Raw genomic sequence first — 22197 nt, 5'->3', positions numbered from 1 at the left:
AGTGTTTGTTTACGAGCAGGTTGTTATTTTGATATCTTGCACGCTCTCCTTCTTTGGGTCGCTGTTGATTATATTGACTTATGTTATTTGGTCAGATTTGAGGACTACTCCAAGAAAGTTGCTGGTATTTCTGTCAGTATCTGACCTGATGTCTGCCATCGCGTACTCGGTCGGAGTTTGGATGGTTTTTGAGGAAGATTCTTGGGATTGTGTCTTGCAAGGAGCATTCTCTACATTTGCCAACACAAGTTCCTTTTTCTGGACCGTTGCCATCGCCATTTACCTCTACATCTTCATAGTGAAGTCCAGTCAGAGATGGGCTGACAGCTGTGTGCCTTATTTTCATGTGATCAGGTAAGCATACTTGGGCTCTAATGATTTCAATGGAAGGCTGGTTGGCGATTGCATAACACAAAAATGTGCGTCCTAGGCACGCGCGTGCATTTCCAGCACTTGTAAAAGTCATTGTAAACAATGCTTGCGTTAGGCTACATTAACGTAAACTCTCTATATTGTTTGCGTTTTTCGACATAGATGTTAACTGTCACGTGTACTGTTCAGGCTAACATATTGTCACCTAGGCACAGGTTTTATGACTGAAATATAGCCTACAGTCTGTCTTTACGATATCCTACTTTAACCTATAAGTGTTAGCCGATAGTAGGCTATTGTTGTTTATAACACTTACACACTAAGCAAAGTCCTTCTTGTTTACCCTCTGTTGCTTCAGCTGGGGGGTGCCTCTTGCCATCACTGTGACCGCCGTGTGCCTACACAAGATAGGCTACGATGCCTCGGAGGTGTCCGTAGGTTGGTGCTGGGTCAGCATCCAAGCAACGGACCACGTGCTGTGGATGCTATTGACGGGCAAGATCTGGGAATTCCTGGCCTACGTCACTCTGCCTGTCCTCTATCTCCTCATCAAGCAGCACATCCACCGGGCGGTGAGTAAGATGGGCTTGAGGAGACCTGGGTCACTGGGCTATGGAGATGACAGATTTGTAAGATGAGTAAACTCCATGAAGGCTGTCTAAATGTTAAGTTCAGACATATTCAAAAGTTGTTATATGAATTTACACTGGCCATGGTTTTTCAACACTGAGAAATAAACACTGACACTGAAACTGAATAAAGTGGGGGTTTATCTGGTGGGTAGGCCTATAGCCTACTCAACGTCGGAGAGCATGGGCAAAGACAGGCCAGGTCTGCCTGGCAAATGCAGGGTGCTGTGGTTTAGGGTCACAATGCCCAGTGCAAGTTGGGTGCCCTGGAAAGCTTTCATGATGGGGCTTTGGACCTGTGCCACCTTATGGCATAACTTTTGGCTTGAAGCTACTAGATGCATCAAGCAAGCTGTATGTAAAAGTGGGGAATGAAACAAAAACAACAATCTGGAAATAAACACATGGGCATGCCCACTAATAATTATTCCCAGTAGAACACAAATCATGTGATGTGGTCAGCATTGTTCTAGTCAGACAAGCATGACAATGTGCAAGTGGCCACAAACATGCCAGCTGTGATGAGACACCATTGTTCTGCATTCCAAACCCTGTCTGTCTGCAATCAATAAAGTGAAGTAGCCTGCGGACTGGAGCAAGACAACATGCATAATTCAAGATCCAAAGGAATTTTGTTTGTAAGATTGTAATCCAGGTAATACTCTTAACCAGGTCTTGGAAATATTGAAGGGGAATACCCACAAACAAAGCCACTATTATTCTCTGGTTATTTTGTCAAATTAGACATGTTAACCGCCAAAGTGTTTATTTGTTTCAGGATAATAGAACTAGGCTACGCCGTGCCTCGCACATAATTCCCATGAATCCAAGCATAGCATATTGATTAGTCTAAGCATAATAGCCGTAGTTATATGGCACATTCACGCATAATGTTCCCAAGTGAGCAGGAAACAGGATTTTTGAATGCAAGTGATTTTAGGGGCTTATGTACCTTCGATGGCTGAGTGGGTTGAAGAAGGTAATCCTGCTTGGCATAGCCGAATGAGTCATACCACCCTGCATCGTGACAGCAGAGCGGAACAGTGCACATAAGAAGCTGAATTAAACAGCCAATTTACGGTGCGCTGCGGCCACAACCTTTAAAAAAAATAAAACCTCTGTAACTCATGGCATGTTGTATAGGCTAATATACCTCATTGTTTTCGTAGACCTATCTGGGGCTGGGTCATTGAATGTTTTTAGTAACAGACGTCAGGGTGGTGCAACTACAGCTAATTAATCTACAGCTGAATTAAATGATGTTTTTTGTGGATTGTCTACAAAGCATTGCTTGTACATTAATTACTATCTATTAATTAATTCAGTTTTAAGTGTCGCGGTATTAGTTGTGATTGTGCCACTTGCCACTACACAATGTCAATGACACGGCCATAGCGTGAATACACCGTTTCATTCAAGCATTATTACAGTGTTGTCACATGTCCTACTACAGGATAACATTCATTAGGTATCTAATCCTGCTTGGCAGACCTAATTGAGTCATACCACCCTCCATCATAAGAGCAGACCTGAGCTTGGCAACTAAGAAGCTGAATTAAACTTCCTTTAAACTCGCTGTACACTGTGGTCTCAAAGTTCATACAATTCTGTAACTCACAGCTTGTTATGTACAGTATATATACACAGTGTTTTATCAACTTTGTGGCCATAGCATTAACATAGGCTACTGCTTCATTCAAATGTTATTTTAGCATTACCACGTATTGCTTAATATTCATTAGGTAATCCTGTTTGGCGGAGCTAAATTAATCATACCACAGAGCTAGGGATGCACCGATAACGATACTGGTATCGGTATCAGCCCCGATATGTGCTCATAATATTCATACTTGTATTCGTCAAGCACTTGCTGATACCAGAAAACGAATATCACAGGTGGAAAAAAAATGAGGCTATGCATTTATTTTAATTGTATATTGGGGGTAAAAGTATCAGTATCGGTACTCTGTATCGGCAAGTACAGAAATGAATGTACTCATGCTCGTATCATTTTTCATATCGGTTTGCACTAAGACACTGGATTAAACAGCATGGTATGGCTGCAAAGTACTGTAAGTCACAGCACGCTATTATTATATTATACAGTCTCAACTTTTGTGGCCACAGCATATTCACTCCATTAATACGTACATTATTTCAACATTGTCACATGTACAGGCTAATATTCACTAAGGTAATCCTCCTTGGCACTGCTAGCTAAATCAAACCTTGCATCATAAGCGCAGAGCTGTGTTGTGCACCTACGTACACAAGCTGAATTGTTGCAATGGACATAACATAGAGCAGAGCAGAACAGATGTTGTGCATCAGAAATGGAATGAAACCGTGTAGCCTATTCATGCTATGGCTGCATACTTCATGAACCGTCTTTCACAGCTTATTGCATATAATTTTTATTCTGCATATTTCAGTCATCAGTTGTTAAAAAGAAGACTCCGACTCTGATGAAGGCTTAGGGCCGAAACATCAGCACACCAAAAATAAAAGTGGTGAACCATGAAGAAGCAGTGTAATGCTCTTCTTTTTGACAACTGATGACTGAAGTACCCTGAAAAGCTACACCTGCTGCTGAAAAAGAAGCCTTCGAGGTGTGCGGGCCCTCGCAAAACTTTGTCAAGTATTCTGCATATGGCATGCCATATACTATTTACAGAATTGAATCAACTCTGAGTCCAGACGTAATTAAAAATATTCTGTCAACATTGTCACATTGTACAGGGTAATGTTCATTAACATGAAGGTAATCCATCCTGGCCACTGCTTAATGAGTCTAGTTATACCACCGTGCAGGGACGCTGTCAGCTTTGGCTGGGCCCAGGACAAAGTCATCGGAAAGGACCCCTCACACAATACATACAATGTAATGAGAACCCAATTCTTGGCCCCCTCTGTCCCTGGGCCCGGGACAAGTGTCCCCTTTGTCCCCCCTGTCGGCTTCCCTGTCACCGTACATCATAAGAGCAGGGGGCACCTGTAAGAAGCTGAAAGTTGGTGAAATTGCTAACTGTCTGTTATATTCTGTTTCTATTCTGTGTATTTCTCCATGCAGGCATGTAGGATCATTGTCAGGTCCTATAGGGCAATATTTACTACCCCCTAGAGAAGGCATGCACACTTTTTATGACTTAAACATACTTTTGTCTGCCATTATGATGTCTTAAAGTCTTACAGTAAGTATTTAAACCTAAGCACAATAACAGCGGGCAATACACACTGAGCAAAGTCCTCAATTCTATGCTATGTTTCGCTTCAGGTTCATTAGCTGGAATGGAACGGCATATTCACACCGCAAAGGCTGAATTAATTACACTTTGCACCATGAGAGGAAAGAGGTTGTGCTGCAGAAGCAGAATTAGGCTGCAAATACGATGTAGCGAGATCTTGCCCCATCATCGAACTCTCTGGGTCTCATGAGTATCAAACACAGACTTTGACCACAACACCAGCCATGCTAATGAAAGGGCAGGTGTGGCCTAATGGTTAGGGTGGTGGTATGGGGCACCTAAGTCATGCCCTCTACTTCCTGGTTCATGGGGCAGAGGGAGTCAAAAAATAATTACTGGGCTTGAAATGAGTGGTTTTTCAACACCAATCCAAACCTTGGACCTCCACTTATGCACCACAAATCCACCACAACTCGCCTCATTCACTTCCATTCAATTTTTTGCAACTTACTGCCCCATGAACCAGGAAGTAGAGGCCGTGACTTAGGTGCCCCATTGAGATCAGGGGCTTGCAGGTTCAAATCCCACCCTTACCTCTCACTACACCTCCATCCATGGCTGAAGTGTCCTTGGGCAAGGCTCCTAACCCCACATAGCTCCAGGAACTGTAACCAATACCCTGTAAAATAACTGTAAGTCGCTTTGGATAAATGCATCAGCTAAGTATAATGTAATGCTTATGAAGGCAGTCACAGCACACTCTCAAGCCCACAAGTGATGGTCTTTCCATTACAGTCCAAAAAGACAGAGAACGCACTCAGTAGCACAGGTGCTGGACCAGAAATAAGGCAACTGAAAGGAAAATAAAGGTCCGCAACACTGTTTGATGCTCCCAAAAATGTAATAGCACGTGCAGCCACTTAAGAGTCCGAAACCTTGTGCTATTACATTTTTGGGAGCATCAAACAGTGTTGCGGACCTTTTATTTTCCTTTCATTTCATCACAGTCACACACATATCTCATCTCCCATCCTCCCTTGTGCCTGTTGCCTCCCTTCTGCTTATGACATCGTAAGATGTCCTTGAGATTAACAGTTTAATTCAATATCTTGCAAAAGCACAATGCAAAGGTCATTTTCTCATTTGCAATTGGAATGTTCGATGGGGAAGAAGTCCTCAAAAAAGGGGTTGTGGCTAGGCTGACAGCAGGGAAACTTTATTGTTTTCTCCACGGAGGCGGGACATCAGTGAAGCAGGAGGCCACAAGCACAAGTCGTGCCGGGAGTTTGGATAATGGAATGGGCCCATACTATACTATAATATTATATAGTAATATAATATAAATACACTGTTGGTTATATTTTATTTTCATATTGCCCTCCCTTTCTCTTCACAGTCATGTACCTAACTCTCCCCTTATCTGTCTCCTTCCCCTTCCCAGCATGCTGCACTGTCGGAGTACCGTCCCATCATGGCCAGCAACCCAGCGTCCAGCTCAGTGACGACGATGGCGGACCGCAAGCTGACCCTCATCCCCATCATCTTCATCTTCCTGCGGATCTGGAGCACGCTGCGCTTCGTCCTGCTGCTGGCCAACTCCCCTGTCCGCCAGCACCCCGCCCTCGTCATCTTACATGTGAGTCAGGGCTTATTTAACTAATGAAAACATCAGACACACACACACACACACACACACACACACACACACACACACACACACACACACACACACTCACACTCACACTCACACACTCTCTCTCTCTCTCTCTCTCTCTCTCTCTCTCTCTCACCCTCATCATTCAGTTTGTTCATGGGCCACAAGGCGTCTTTTGTACTCTTCCAGAGTGTGTTAACTCAGTCTAATCAGACAGTCTAATTCACTTTTGAAGATGTCTATTGAATTCTCCTCCTCTCCCCCTTTTCTCTCCTCCTCGCCCATCCTCTTCCATCTCATCTATCTTCTATCTATTTCTTTCTTGTCTCTTTATTCTATCTGCCTTCTCTCCCTTCCTCCCTCCCTCCCTCCCTCCCTATCATCACTTCTATCCCCCCTCACTCAGGGCATCGGCAACACGTTCCAAGGGGCTGCTAACTGCATCATGTTTGTGCTGTGTACGCAGCCGGTGCGCGCCCGTCTGGCCAGCGTGCTGTGCTGCAGGGCCCAGGAGAAAGCCCCGGGCCCCGAGGCCCAACGCGGCGGCGGCACTGGAGCGCCCAGACACTCCGCCCTCCCCGATGATGCTCCCAGCGCACACCGCTGGCTGGACGATGAATAATCAAGACACTAGGGCTGGGGCTGGGAGAGTTTTGGGGGGGTTGGCACTGATGCTTTGATACTTGATGCTTTTCTCCAAGAAAAGAGATAGAAAGAGCTACAGATATACAGTTACATGGAAATAGAGATGACAGACAGACGTACTGTGCAGAGAGAGAGAGAGAGAGAGAGAGAGAGAGAGAGAGAGAGAGAGAGAGAGAGAGAGAGAGAGAGAGAGAGAGAGAGAGAGAGAGAGAGAGAGAGAGAGAGAGAGAGAGAGAGAAATCATAATTTTACAAGAGGAGAGGGATAGACAGAGAGACCGAAAGAAAGAGAGAGAAGAAAGCGAAAGAATGACACGGGTGTCGTCGACTTTCAGTCCTCCATCCCACTCCCGCCTGCTCCAACTACGACACTCATCCCAGCAAGCAAGTGCCTTTAAGGGTTAATGGGGAGACTACAGTCACATGTCAACAAGGGCCTGAACACAAATGCACTTTACGCTACCACAGCAGTGGAGCACTTTCTTGTGCCTCTTCTTGATATCGCAAAACAGACAGGGTGTGTCTTAATATGCATATGCAGGCTCCTCAAAAGGTGACACCTACTCATCCCAACTGGCAAGGACACTCTGGGAATATTCTGCACTGCTTTAGCCTTAAATGACAATCTCTCCCACTGTCACTTAGGTATAGGGATGCACCGATACTGTTCATTATACTCATACACTTGCCGATACCAGGCACCGATACTGCTATTACAAGAAACAATGCAGCATCTCATTACGTTCCATTGACTAGAAGGTAGCATGGGAAAAAGTGCCGCCTGATACGTTTACTAACATTTAGATCTACATGGAAATAGACACTAGAACAAATAACAGGTGAAAAAACAGGGCTGTGCATTTATTTTCATTGTATGTTGAGGGTAAAGGTATCGGTATCAGTACTCGGTATCGGCAAGTACTACAGACATTAACGCACTTGTACGCGTATCGGTTTTCAAAAAAAAAAAAAGATTATGTGGTATCGTGCATCCCTACTTACGTAGGTAGTGTGTGTAGGACAGACAGGAGGGTGACTGATTATGTGACCAATGTCTTAGTACTGTAAATGGTCTGTGAGACTCAGGCCTTCTTCAGTTGAAGAGTAGTCTATGCAAATGTGCTATAAAAAGCTTGTACAATCAGATTAGAGTTTGTATTAGTAAATTGTGGTGATTTTTTTGTACCTGTCTACGTAACATTAACGAGTTCATGAATCAAATCAATCAGTCAGGTGATCATTTTGTGCGTCATAATGCTAAATATTTCTTAGAAAAAAGGACATCTTTTTTGCACGTGATAGTGCCTGTAGTTGTTGACATAAATGGCATCTTAAGACAGTCATGTGCTACGTTTCTATTCATACTTTGTGTAACTTCCTCTATACAAAAGCTTGGTTATCTAGCCCAGCTGGATTCAATACCGAGGGCAGGAGGGGGGGGTAAAAAAGTGCCTTTATCAGATGTACTGTAATGCTGTTGTAATACTTTGCCAACAACGCAGTCTTGTGCACACACACACTCACAAATATACACGACTGCCACTGTGCATGTGCACAGCATGATAGACTTCAAATAAAGCGGTCTGTTGTAGTAGCGTGTCTTGAACGTGTTGAAATTGCATAATCTCACTGTATTTCAGTCTAGGGGATTAAGGCCTAAGTCCCCCCGGTGGCTATACTCGGCACCTCCTTGTCTTAAGATAGCCCGGGAGCGCTGCGTGGTCTTGGATGAGTGAGTGGACAACGGCGTGCAAGAGGAGGTGATCTGCTCCTGGGGTGTGGGGGGGAGCCAGGCCCACTGATGATGAGGGGATAAAGGGGTCAGTTGTCCCGGGACCAGGGAGAGGTGGGGGGGCCGAGAATTGTGCTTTCTTTACTTTATTTGTATTGGGGGTGGGGGGTCTTTCAGATGACTCTGTCCTGAGCCTGGCCAAAGCTGTCAGCGGCCCTGACGGTGGGGGATAGTAATTACTATGAAGCGCACCAGTAATCTCTCTCAAAGTGGAAGAGCTTGGTGTGACAGAATGCCTGATTGGGAATACAGAACAGTGACATCGCCCCCTGTGCATACCGAATAAGACCCGCAGTCATTCTCTCTCTCTCTCTCTCTCTCTCTCTCTCTCTCTCTCTCTCTCTCTCTCTCTCTCTCTCTCTCTCTCTCTCTCTCTCTCTCTCTCTCTCTCTCTCTCTCTCTCTCTCTCATTTTCTCTCAAAGACTCCATTTAGCCATCTATCTTTGGTTTTCTCTATCAAATGCTATCTAGCTATCAATCTATATTTCTTTGTCTTTCTTGTCCCCCTTCTTTATTATTCTTATCCACCCTCCCCCAGACTTGCCCACAAAGGCCATCAGAAATATCTGAGTCATGTAGAATAAAAAGCTCAACTCAGTCACAATGCAGCAAAAAGGGGAAGTGGCTGGGCTGAGAGAAGTCACCCTATCTTACATGCAACTAGAGCTGCCTGCATTGGGAGGGATCAGAAGTTAAGCCTTAAGTGGTTCTCAACCTTTTTTTGAACGAATATCCCATTTACCTCTTCATATCATAAGCTTGCCAACGCCCCCCACCCAACATCATGACACGTAACCCTGGGTCCCCCCCCCCTCCTATTAGCTGCCTCCTCAATGCCCCCTGAGGGCTCGCTGCCCCCAGTTGAGAGATGCTAAGTCAAGGGAACATGATCAGATATGTCAGCTATTTGACCCTCAATGGCCCCATTCCGTTTCCCCATAGGCTGCGGATGTTTGCCAACCACACAACCCAGGCCTTGTGACTGCCACTGAATCACAAGATCCGCAAAACTGTGGGACTGTTCTTGAAGTACATGTGTTGTTTTAAATAGATGAGAAATATGTATGTTGTGAGGAACACAGCTGTACACAGATGATTTGTGTGTTGAACAACATAGCTGAAGCACATGTCCACAAGTCCGTTCTCTCTCTGCATCCTTCTTTTTGGGCTTTGTTTTGTTCTGTGCACTATTTGCTTTTTATTCTATTTGTGTTGCACTACATACAGGGTTTTCATTAGATTGTGCCACAGCAGTTTGCTAGATTTCCTGAGGTCTCTTACATCCGCTTGTGTGTCTCCTCTCCACTAATGGGATTTTTATTTTCCTCTCCTCATCCCTTCCTCCTCTCATCCCCTACTACTCCTTCAATGAAATATTCAGCTTCCCCCTTCTCTCTCTCTCCCTCCCTCCCTCTCTCTCTCCCCCATCTTTTACTTTAGTACCCTATCATATCTCTCCAGCATGAACAGTTGGGTTCACCAGGTTCGCTCTATGCGCCAACACTGAAAGTTATACACTTTGTGTCTTTCTGCACTCACCCAGCACTTGTCCATGTCACGGCAAGAGCTAAAAATAGCAGCCAAAAAGAGAAGTTCTTTTCGCAGAACTGGATGTTTGGTGGTGTACAGTTGTCGAACTGGGATATTATGAGTGGTTAAATTGGCTGTTGAAAGGGTGCGGAGGGGGAGGGCTCTACAGTACTTCATCCACAGTGGTCATCAATATCAGACTCTATTGTATCACTATAAATAGTGTCACAGTGGCAGTTGACTCTGACTCTGACTCACTGAGGTGAAGAAGAGGAAGAAACAGAGATGACCTCAGGGGGTGCTCAAGCCCAATTTAAACTCAGTATATCACAAAGCCTACTACTACCCAGGCCTGGAATAGTACTCTGGCATACAGGTCATTTCCCAGTGGGCCGACACTCCTCTGGGAGTGATACCGATTTCTTCTTCTATTTTCTTAGAGACATAGGCCAACAATTTAGTTTGGCACACAAAAATATCCTGGCCGTTTTTTTGGTCTTACTCCACCCCTGCTGCTAGCTACTGTACATGTACATGGGGTAATTGACTCAAGTGAGGGGGCATGAGGGTCCTATTTGAAGTAGGCCTCCCTACATGGTCAACCCTGGTTAAATTCAGCCAGCATAGAGGGATTAACACCCTTAATTAGAAGACAATAGCGATATAACTAGCGTAATGAACAGAATATTATATCTCACCTCTTAAGCATTGTTTTGCTTTGTTAATTAGCCTACCTAGTTTGTCATCAGGCTATTGGCTTAAAGACACTACTCTCTATTAGAGAATGAGCCATAAACTAGACTGCAGAGCGAATGCAGTGAGGTATTCATTTGTGGGAGACTATTTGGATTTTCATCGATTGGACTTTGTACAAGTTGCAGTGCATTTCGAGAAGTAACACCAGGGCTGAATAATGTTGATAACCAAATAAGTCGTGGGGATTTATGCCATGCTAAGACGTTAATACCTTGGAAAATTACAGTGGTGAAGTTTCACAAGCCCCAATGTGGCAAGCAAGAGCATGTCACATGAAAGACAGACAGATTCTGAAGTGGGAGGGGCTGATTGCTTAAGACCTTGATTAATTCACTACTGCACAAACTAAAGCAAGGAAATAAAACAGTACAGAAATGTACATTATTTAAGAGATGTCTTCTCATTCATACTCTGATCGTCGTTGTCATCATCAACATCAACATCGTCATCATATCCAACCCCAATAGAGGTACTTGAGTAACTTATAGTCAGGGCCGCTGACAGCTTTGACCGGGCTCTGGACAAAACCATCTGAAAGGGGCCCCCTTTTTAAATGTATACATGTACAATGTAGTGGAGACACAATTCTGCAAATTATCATTTGACCCTTTGCACTTTGAATGTTGTTACAACTGTCACAAATGACTTTTTGAGGGCTGCTACCATCATGGCAGTTGAGTACCCATTTCCAAACTTCCATGCTCCTTTAAACACACCTCTAAGGTTATGACTTTGGATGAATCTGACCAGCCTGACCTGACCCTTAGCACATCCACTGTTAGAAAACTGTTCAAGTAGACACTCTGTATTGAAATTACACTAACACTGTAACTAGGGACGCTGACAGCTTTTGCTGGACCCAGGGTAAAGTCATATGAAAGGGCCCAGCCCCCATCCAATACATACAATGCAAGGAAAACCCAATTCTGGTCCCCCTCTCTTCCTGGGTCCGGGACAACTGACCCCTTTGTTCCCCCCTTGTCAGCTTCCCTGACTGTAACAGTAGTGTGCACTGTTCCTTCACCCACTCACCCCTCCCTCTTGCATCCATGGGGCTCTTGTTTGTTTCATGCTGGTCCTGGGGGCGGTAAGGTGCTTAAGGTACGGTAATAAACCTGGTTTAGTTAACTCAGAGACTGTTGGAATTGTATTAATTAAAGAGCCAGGGGCAACATTTCCTGAACTAAGCAAATGCCAATGTGGCTGTTCTTCTTTCAGGTTTACAACCACAACTTGTAAAGTAAATGTGTGTCACTTAGATGCAATCACTGTATTGATCACAATGTCAACCATCAACCAATCACTTTCCGTGGCGTACACACACACACACACACACACACACACACACACACACACACACACACACACACACACACACACACACACACACACACACACACACACACACACACACACACACACACACACACAAACACACTCACCTCCACCATCGTATTGGGAGCAGCTATTAGTCTTTCACAATTTCTTTATGGCGATTTATAACTGGGTTCAGAATCCCACATGAATTATATAGCCTATATAGTTTTATATACTATATACGTACATATTGAAGAAGCTGAAGAAGCAAAGGACAGCAGCCTTCCCAGATTTTCACTAAGAGACGGGCCTTCAGCCTGAAACATTTGCAGTGGTAACAATTAATAAGTGTTATCCTTTGTCAACTACCACCCTTATAAACGAGATCTGTGTCTGAACCAATGCAACACTACAACCCCTCCCAGGCTCAGCTCCATAACCCCGGTCCAGTCCTCCACTGCTGCATTGGGTGCATCTGTTAGCCTCTGGCCCCTCTGGCACTCTCCTGTGATGTGTGCTGCAGTGCAGAAGCTAGCAGCAGCTGTCTTCTCCTCAACTCATCTGAGCCCCAGAGAAAGCCCTGGCCAGCTTAGCTTGGCCTCACTCTCCTGCTGTCAGGCCAGGGTTACGGGAACATCAACATGCATGCCAGTAGCCATATCTACAGAAATCAGACTCTGTGTGGGCCCCCTATGTACACGGGACCCTGGTGACTCAGTCACACTGTACGACACCCCTGTGTGTGTGTGTGTGTGTGTGTGCGCGTGCGTGCGCGTGTGTGTGTGTGTGTGTGTGCGTGTGCGTGCGTGCGTGCATGTGCATGCGGGTGTGTGTGCACGTGTGTGTAGGGAAGCCGACAGAGGGGGGCGGGGGAAAGATCAGTTGTCCCGGGTCCAGGGAGAGAGAGACCAGAGTTGGTTCCTCATTACAATTACTATTATTGGGTGAAGGGCCCTCTCAAAGACGTAATCCTGCGCCCAGCCAAAGCTGTCAGCTTGCGTGCGTGCGTGCGTGCGTGCGTGCGTGTGTGCGTGCGTGCGTGCGTGTGTGTGCACGTGTGCGTGTGTGACTTAATCTGGCTAAACTATACAGGGATGCAGAGAGAGATCCACACTCATGCAAAGTGTAAACATGCACAGGCACACACACACACACACACACACACACACACACACACACACACACACACACACACACACACACACACACACACACACACACACACACACACACACACACACACACGCACACACACACACACGCCTCTGTGTGCAGAATGAGCCTTGCTGGACTTCTACTTCAAAATCCCCTTTTTATCGACCTAACACTATTGCTAATAATGAGCCAATGGTGGCCTGGTATTTACCCCTGGGCCTTGATAGGCTGGAACGAGTGGAGGAGGGAAGTGTGTGTGTGTGTGTGTGTGTGTGTGTGTGTGTGTGTGTGTGTGTGTGTGTGTGTGTGTGTGTGTGTGTGTGTGTGTGTGTGTGTGTGTGTGTGTGTGTGAGCGTGTGTGTGTTTGTGTGTCTGCGTGTCTGTGTGTCTGTGTGTCTGTGTGTGAGTGAGTGTGTGAGTGTGTGAGTGTGCGAGTGTGTGTGCGTGTGCGTGCGTCCGTGCATGCGTCCGTGCAGGTGGGTGCATGCATGCACGCACGCACCTGCAATTTGGGCTGATACAGTTTACGTATGGGGCACAAATGCTACCAATTAAGTAGGATAAAAATAAATCTGGCCTTTGTTGGGGAATCTGAAAGCGAAAGTGAAGTGATAGCCCATTGGGAAACTCCAACTCCCATTGTCATTGTGAGACAGCACTCAAGTGAACACTGCACACAACGAAATTGCATTTATGCCTCACCCGTGCAAGGGGGCAGCCCTCAGTGGCGCCCCATGGGGAGCAGTGCGGTGGGACGGTACCATGCTCAGGGTACCTCAGTCATGGAGGAGGATGGGGGAGAGCACTGGTTGATTATTCCCCCCACCAACCTGGCGGGTCGGGAGTCGAACCGGCAACCTCTGGGATGCAAGTCTGACGCCCTAACCGCTCACCCATGACTGCCCTATCTCACGGCCCAAATTGTGTTTGTCTGGATTGTTTTTGCTATTAAAGGAAAAATAAAAATGCAAGAACAAATCAGCACAATTTAGTTTTATTTAAATTAGAATAGAATTCAATAGGAGTGCTATACAAGGATTTAAGAAGGTGTGTGTGTGTGTGCGTGCGTGCGTGCGTGCGTGTGTGCGTGTGTTGCAGGGCAGTAGAGAATCACCGACATGTGACGCTGTGACGCAATCAATGAGATTAATGAGTGGACGGAAGGTTGGTCAGAGAGGGAGGAGAATGGAGGTGAGGAGAAGAGAGTCTCTCTCTCTCTCTCTCTCTCTCTCTCTCTCTCTCTCTCTCTCTCTCTCTCTCTCCCTCCCTCTCTGCAGTGGTGCACTGCAGGCAGCTGCCGGGCGAGTGAGCTGAGGATGCGGGCTGAACAGAGACCCCTGCTGATGGGAGGGAGCTGACACACGCCTGGGCTGGCTGCCCTCGACCAGGCCAGACCCAGATAGGAGGAGAGAGAGAGAATAGGAGGAGGTGGAGGAAGAAGAGGAGGAAGAGGGGGAGCAGGAGAGGGAGAGGGAGCAGGACCTAGGGATCCAGACCCAGATAGGAGGAGGAGGAAGAAGAGGAGGAAGAGGGGGAGCAGGAGAGGGAGAGGGAGCAGGACCTAGGGATCCAGACCCAGATAGTAGGATGGAGGAGGGTAGAGGAGGTGAAGAAGGAAGAGGAGGGAGGAGAAGGGGGACCGCCAGTCCCAGATATTAGGAGGAACAGGAGGAGAGGGAGGGAGGAGGAGGAGGAGAAGGAGGGGTGCAGACCAAAATGGGAGGAGGCGTTGGGGGACGAGGAGGTGTAGGAGGAGAGCAGTAGAAGGACTAGTCCCAGATACGAGGAGGAGGAAGAATGGAGAGAGGTTGCAGAAGAGGCGAGGGGAGGAGAAGTACAGAGGCAAAGAGAGGCAGCCCCAGATACCAGGAAGAAAAGAGATGGAAGAGAATGATGAGGGTAGAAGAGAGGAGGTAGCGAGCTGCATTTTGGTAAATCGATCCACAGATTCTGTGAGGTGGGAAAGGCATTCCTGCTTATAGGGACTGTTACGTATGTGTGTGTGTTTGTCTGTGTATGTGTGTTTGTGTGCGTTTTTACGTGTGTGTGTGTGTGTGTGTGTGTGTGTGTGTGTGTGTGTGTGTGTGTGTGTGTGTGTGTGTGTCTGTCTGCCTGTCTGTCTGTCTGTCTGTCTGTCTGTCTGTGTGTAGATGAACTCATTGAAAATGGTTCCCAGGGCTGTTGTCAAGGACCGCAGCGGTAAACCAATGTGATGATTCGTCTCCTCCTCTCCATTCTCTCTCTCACACCTACCCGCTCTGTGTGTGTGTGTGTGTGTGTGTGTGTGTGTGTGTGTGTGTGTGTGTCTGTCTGTCTGTCTGTCTGTCTGTCTGTCTGTCTGTCTGTCTGAATGTCTGTCTGTCTGTCTGTCTGTCTGTCTGTCTGTCTGTCTGTCTGTCTGTCTGTCTGTCTGTCTGTCTGTCTGTCTGTGTGTGTAGATGAGCTCATTGAAAATGGCCCCCGGGACTGTTGTCAAGGACCGCAGCGGTAAACCAATGTGATGATTCGTCTTCCCCTCTCCATTCTCTCTCTCACACCTACCCGCTACGGCTGCGCGCCCAACATAGTAATTCAGCACGCTGTGTGAAAATCTGCCCGCATTGTAAATATAAAATGTACGCTCTCTCTCGCCCAGCATGTGGGCCTGCAGCTACTGCCTCTCTGCCACCTCTTAGTTACTCGGCTTACTTCACGTCTCACAACCTCCGGCTGCGCCACCGAGCAGATACTTTAAAAAAAAACAACCACATTGACATGACAGAAGGGGTCGGTGCAGTGCATAGTAACGATTTCAGTTATTTATTCATACCCTTGATGTAGTGTAATTGATCCTGCTTGTAATGGATACCTGCAGTGTCCGGCCTGCCTGCTTGCCTGCTTGCTTGCCTGCCTGCCTGCCTGCCTGCCGGCTTGACTGCTGTGTGGATAACCCCTGACTGTTGCTGTGTCCACTGCAGTCATATGTTGCAATGTGAGCGGAAGGGTAAAATGCTGGGTTGGGATGAGGGTTGGCGTAGGGTGGGGTGAGGATAGGATGGGTGTGGGGATGATGTGGGGTGGGTTGGGGATGGGACGGGGGTGTGGGGATGTGGATGGGGACGAGGGTGTGTGGGGGGTGTGGATGGGGATGGGACGGGGGGTGTGGGGGGTAGGGATGGGGTGAGAGGTGCGTGGCTGGAGCCAGCATGTGCTGATGGGGTGGAAAACAAACACTTGTCCTTCAGGATATTTGCAGACAAGCTTGCTAGCATCACGCCGCATCACGCCACACACACGCACACACGCACGCACGCACGCACGCGCATGCGCGCACACACACACACACACACACACACACACACACACACACCATGCCTGCCTCCGGCATCCTCCAGCTTCCTCCAGCATAGCAGTTTATACATTGCCAAGGCATGCATGTTGGCAGGAGGCGAAAAGCACTTAAGAGTGGCCTCATCGAATGAGGCAAGCTCTCTCTCTGTTAAAAGTCTCATTTCTCTCAGCAGTCTGTCGTTTCCCTCTTTGGCAGCGGGCCATCTAATTCATTAACCTCTGAGTGAGGAAGATCAGAGCGCACCGTTGAAAACTGCGGCTTGATATAGCTTAATGTAACACCTGTGTTTCAAATGGTTAGTGTATAGGCCTACAGTATATATAACATTCTACGACAATGGCACTGAGGTTAAATATCTCGTCGTTTGAACTTTTTTGCTAGTCAGGTCCAAAGTTTGAGACTACTGTTCATAAAAAAATAAGAGTTTATGTATTGAACTGTTCATAAACACATATCTGCAGTGCTCTGCTGAACTGTACAATGTAACACAAAAATATTCATAACAGAAAAAATGTAAACAGGCAAATTATATTAACCTCATTTGCGCATCACTCTGTATGAAGATACCTTCGTGGTATCAAGGAGATTTCTAGCCCCCTGTGAGAACCCTGTAACATTATTTAAGACCTACTTTCATACGGGACCAGCAGCACCACAAAAAGAAGACACAATAGCCAGGCAGAGGTCATCTCATTTGAATAACACCCAGCAGAGAATATTATTCCAGCACAAGCCAATGGTCCTGCTTAAGCAACTGACATTGATTAATCGTTCAATTACAGTGACTGGCCCGCTCACCTCCCGGTGTCTTTAAAAAGCTTATATAATGAGGCGGCAGGTTAAACGATTCCCCTGTGGGGTGGAAGGGTAGGTGGGAAACGAGGAGTGCGCCTGGTTGGTTGGTGGGTGGGTGCAGAGAAGCTGACAGGAGAGGATAAAGGGGTCAGTTGTCCCAGGCCCAGGGAGGGATGGAACCCCAGAATCTGTCAAGTCAAGTCAATTTTTATTGTTTATTGTCCATTTCTTTACATGCACTGGTTATACAAAGAATTGAAATTGCGTTTCTTACTTTCCCATGCAGACATAGACATAGGCCTAGGTATAGACATAGACAGACGTAGACAGTACACATACTGTACAGCAGTGTTTCCCAACCTTTTTTGTCTTGTGTACCCCCGAGCCTTTTTGTTGTGCCATGAGTACCCCCTAAGTCAAGTTCTATATCGCTTTCTCCATCCCAATGTAACTAAGCTCCATATATTTGTTAAAATTAAATTTTTCCAAGTACCCCCTGCAGTGTGCTCGCGTACCCCTAGTGGTACACGTACCCCTGGTTGGGAAACAGTGCTGTACAGTACACCTAGAGTACCTGTACAATACACATTCAGACATTTTAAGTGCAAGACTGGGCAACAGAAGACATACAGAGAACATATTAAAAAGAGGTATTGTTGGGCATTTTTAATAATGTCCCATTGTGACAATTTGGGTCCTTACATTGTGTGTATTTAGGCTGGTGGCCTTTCAGATGACTTTTTCCCATGCCCAGCCAAAGCTGTCAGCAGCCCTGGGTAGGTGGAAAAGAAGGAGTGTGCCTGGGTGGTTTATACTAGGCTGGGTTAGTATGCTTGCTCTGGCCATCCAGCCAGCACAGACCACCATGGGTATTACAAGGGACACGGACAGGTCACGGATGAGCTTCATAATTAAGGTCATTGGTCTGTCGTGATGGGCTGCTTCATCGAGATGAGCTACCAATTGGCTGTTAACATAGAACAAACCCTAACTCTAACATAAGGGCGCTACTGCAATACTGTAATGTCTTGGTAGCTCAGCTTGACAGGTTGCTCACATCGCACCACACCAGAAATGTTGGAGAGGGCTGCTTTGTCGAGAAGCGCTACCAATAGCCAGTTAACAAAGCCAAAACACAACTGCAGTGCATGGTAATGGCTTGGTATAGCTCAGCTCGATGGGTAGCTCATATACTCGCAACACCGGCCGTAGTGCCTCTCTGGCCTGCTCATTTATTCTGTGTCTTCATCAGCGAGACCCCCCAGGGGGACACAGTGCGGCACGGGCAGCTCAGCACAGCTCAGCCGCTGAAGGTCGCACAGCAACACATCCAGTAGATGGCTAGCATGCTAATTAACACGGCCCTTAACTCCTACTGTAAAGTCACTCCCCTCTCCAGGGTTTTATGTGGTTGTAAAACCTTAAAAGCCATCGCTGCAGAACATTTTATCTTTAATGTATCGCTATATCTGTTTTTAATCGCTATGAGGTAAAAAGAAATGAGCTAGCCTTGATGTAAAAAAAATGTGGGTGAAGGCAAGGTTTTTACTTTTATTATCTAGCTTAAGGACTAGACGCTAATGTAGGCTACTTCAACATTTTTTTCTTGGTCTGTCTTTTTCCTACTGAGTTAAAGCATATCATGTCTGCTCTAGAAGACACTATTTGCAAGGCATGTCCTCTTAAAAAAATAATGAATGAAGCCTGCTTCCAGCTTTAAAAAATGTCTCTGAGCATTGCTCAATATAAACTCTGACTGCCACTTAGTAGCGGAAGGAACAATGACTGGGAGACACGAGGATATACACAATTACAAGGCAACATATAAATACAAACCGCATGACAAAAAAAAGAAGAAGAATAAAAGACACAAAGAACGTGTGGGCCACAACGGAGCGCTGACAGTTGTGTCGTGGGAGTGAGTCATGCCCTGCCTGATGACACTAGACCTTTCACCCGAGAGAGAGAGAGAGAGAGAAGCACATGGCAACACCAACTGCCACCACACACAGTCACATGGGCACCTGCCATACTTGCTGTGCTGTGCAGTACTGTGGCGAAACCAACAGGATGCAGTGTCCTTGTGAGGGAGTGAGTCAGCCCACATATCAGATGTGTTGGGGCAAGCATGCAGTCCTGCCTAAGAGACCTGCTGCTCAAACTGCTTGTGACACAGCCTGGTGAATTTCGAAATGTATTTGTTCGTTCATGCTACTCTGACCAACCTGTTTATTCTCGGATGTTCCTTTTCCCAAAAAAAGAATCGTCATCAATGATAAATGAAGGTTGCTCATTCGTCATAAGGACTGGCTGGTTTTAGTACCCAGTCAGACCTCGAAGACATTTGAAAGACGTTATTTGATCTTGTCTTTGAGAAAACAATAAATACCAAATGCCAATAAATACTGTGATGTACACTGACATAATTTGCTGGCTATTTCAATCTTGCACATTGCAATGTTTAGATGTGACCTTGATTAATCTCACACCTGCAACACCCTTTGCTTTTTTAAGAATTTTAGGTGTGAGTTTGGTACCGGTACTTTGGATTCAAAAGGCTCTGTGGGCCGGCCAGATGGCGTGGCTCAGCGGGCCACATGTGGCCCCCGGGCCTGAGTTTGCCCACCCCTGCTGTAGGGCCTACCAAAGAGATTGGCCCAGCTGTTCTGACACATTTGGCCTACCATGACATTGGGTTTGAGACCATGGCACAATGTTCTATGAAAATAAGCTTTGTCCTCACAGTTGTTCATTGAAACATGGGACTGGCGATTTTCCTCAATTGTGATTGTATTGTTAAACAAAATGTAAAAAAGTAACTGTACCATCTGAGTACAATTGAATGATTCACCTTCACCTTTTATACAAGTCTACCTTTAGTTAGTATAGAGTCAAATCAGAAAGAGGCCATACATGAATCACAAACCACATAAAATACAATAAGAGCTACAGTGAATAAAGTTTTGAATTGCACTTTTTCCAACTGTGTTTTGTGAACCTATTAACCAAGTTGTCATGTTTGACAAAGGCTATCTGGATATGTTCATGACCTCTTTCATGGCTTTACATTTCTTAGATATAGCACCTTCAACGACTCATGACTGCTCAAAAGAAGGGGAATTAGTGGATCCCCATGACCCTGCAAGGTAAATCTTTTTTGTTTTTATTAAAAGGGTCCACTATACCATCAGCTGTCATCTTGTTGTGCCACAGACAGACCACAGGAAGACAAACGAATGTGAACACCAGGAAGAAGAAGAAGACGTGTGGACACAAGAAAAACGCTGACATTGGAACATGGTAAGATCTCGTAAGACTGAGGCTATGTCTCAAATGACACACTTTTGTCAGTGCACTGACAGTCAGTGCACACAGTGCACCACTGAGGTCTTTAGTGCATAGTGTCGTGGAAAAATTTGAGCACTATACACTGTGCCCTCGCTGGAAGTGACAGATGAGCATGGCATTAGCTCGCCAAAATATAAGTTGGCTACTGTTTACAATGCACAGCGTCTGGTGCTTGTATTTCCATGTCCTTCACCCCAAAGGACAACAATCACACAAACAATACTTTGGTTGGCATGAAAAGATTGGTGTCCCATCAACATTACTTACAGAATTAAGAGACTGTTGACCAAACTCTTCTACTGAACTGAATGCCACATTTCCTCCGTATTATTGTCAACATGGCCGCCGTTTAGTGCGTGCAGTGTCCATGGCTGAATCTCAAATGGTGCACTTGTGCACTTTAGTGTTCATGTTTCAGTGTGCATGCCGTATTAGTTACGCACTGAAACATAGTGCCCGAAGTGCACAAGTGCACCATTTGAGATTCAGCCCATCATTAAAGCACTGCATTTTTCCGCCATTGTTAGGGGATCATCCTGGCACTTTCAGTGCATTGGCTCAACTGAAATTTTCAGCATGAGCGCCCTAGGCACTGAAAAACAGTGCCCGAAGTGCACAAGTGCGGCATTTGAGACACGGCCTGATTGTCTTGTAGGCCTATGTAATTACTGCATTGAACCTGCAGAGGGAGCCATCACTCTACAAAACACAGCTGTTGCAAATGGCCGCAGACAGTAGGCCAAATCATTAGTTTCCAGTCATTAAATCACCGGGACCACCCTGTCAGGGACACATTTACAGCCAGGAACACAATTAGGGCTTTTATGCGAAATTATCCCTGGAATTACAGGACCGTTGAGATTCTTTTAACCCTTGTAATGCCTAAATTAAACCTTAGGAAGCTTTCTCTGACACATTCCTTTGATCTACTTGACGAAAAAAAAAGCAAAGGCCCTCGCTTAATGCATACTTTTGCAGTAATACAAAACAGCCATTATACCATGATGTGTTAAAGTTCATACATCTTTTGATCTCCTCCATCCCGGTGCTTCCTGTGTCATTTAAACCAGATGACGTTTGGAGGGGAGATGCCAGCCAGAGATGAGGGCTGCCTTTGAACTGTTGCATTGTCCTCCAGCACCGTAAAATCCCATGATCATCTGAGTGTTTCTTTTTCCCCGCCGTGTCATGGCAGCTGCATTATGGTGGAACTCCATTACAGTGAAGTAAGTCCCGGATGGAAGACACACTGGCGGGAAAAAAAAGATCTTTCTTTGTTCAGGACGGGTCACTTCAGTTCAAGAAGCAGCCACCTGGCAGCAGTACTGTCACTTTGTGAGATTCAATTACATACGGGATGATGTGCATTAGAGTGTGCTCAGCTCTGCTCTTCTATGCTCAGCTGCCATGGCTCTAGTCTAGGCGAAAGTCAGACAGCCATGCAGGCCTCTTCTCTGGTTTCCAGATGTGCGTGATCAAATCCCGCCCAAAAGCTTGTCAAAAACCTGGCATCACTGACCTCCTGTCTGGTTGCCTGGTTGTCTGGAGGCTGGCACCTCATAGGGCTTCGGGGTAAGGTTGCCAAAGTGGTGAATCACCAGAGCCACAGGGTGCCTATTGTTTTATTAACATACTGTACTATGTGTCATATAGACTGGTGCGTGCGTGCGTGCGTGCGTGCGTGCGTG

At 46.2% G+C, this 22197-nt stretch overlaps 1 protein-coding gene across 1 annotated transcript in view; it reads left to right on the top strand.

Moving 5' to 3' along the window:
- Positions 1–6626, top strand: part of gpr157 (G protein-coupled receptor 157) — a 6985-nt gene extending 359 nt beyond the window's left edge. The window contains exons 1-4 of the mRNA XM_063207655.1: positions 1–354; positions 731–944; positions 5628–5822; positions 6247–6626. The exon at positions 1–354 is cut by the window's left edge and continues 359 nt beyond it. Of these exons, the coding sequence (XP_063063725.1) occupies positions 1–354; positions 731–944; positions 5628–5822; positions 6247–6462 (979 nt within the window). The 3' untranslated portion in view covers positions 6463–6626. The remainder of the gene's footprint in view (positions 355–730; positions 945–5627; positions 5823–6246) is intronic.
- Positions 6627–22197: the final 15571 nt, after the last annotated feature.

The sequence above is a fragment of the Engraulis encrasicolus genome, chromosome 10 (genome assembly GCF_034702125.1).
Source record: "Engraulis encrasicolus isolate BLACKSEA-1 chromosome 10, IST_EnEncr_1.0, whole genome shotgun sequence".
In the NCBI taxonomy this organism is placed as follows: Eukaryota; Metazoa; Chordata; class Actinopteri; order Clupeiformes; family Engraulidae; genus Engraulis; species Engraulis encrasicolus.
Note: the sequence above shows the minus strand (reverse complement) of the source record. Positions and strands in the feature narration are given on the sequence as shown.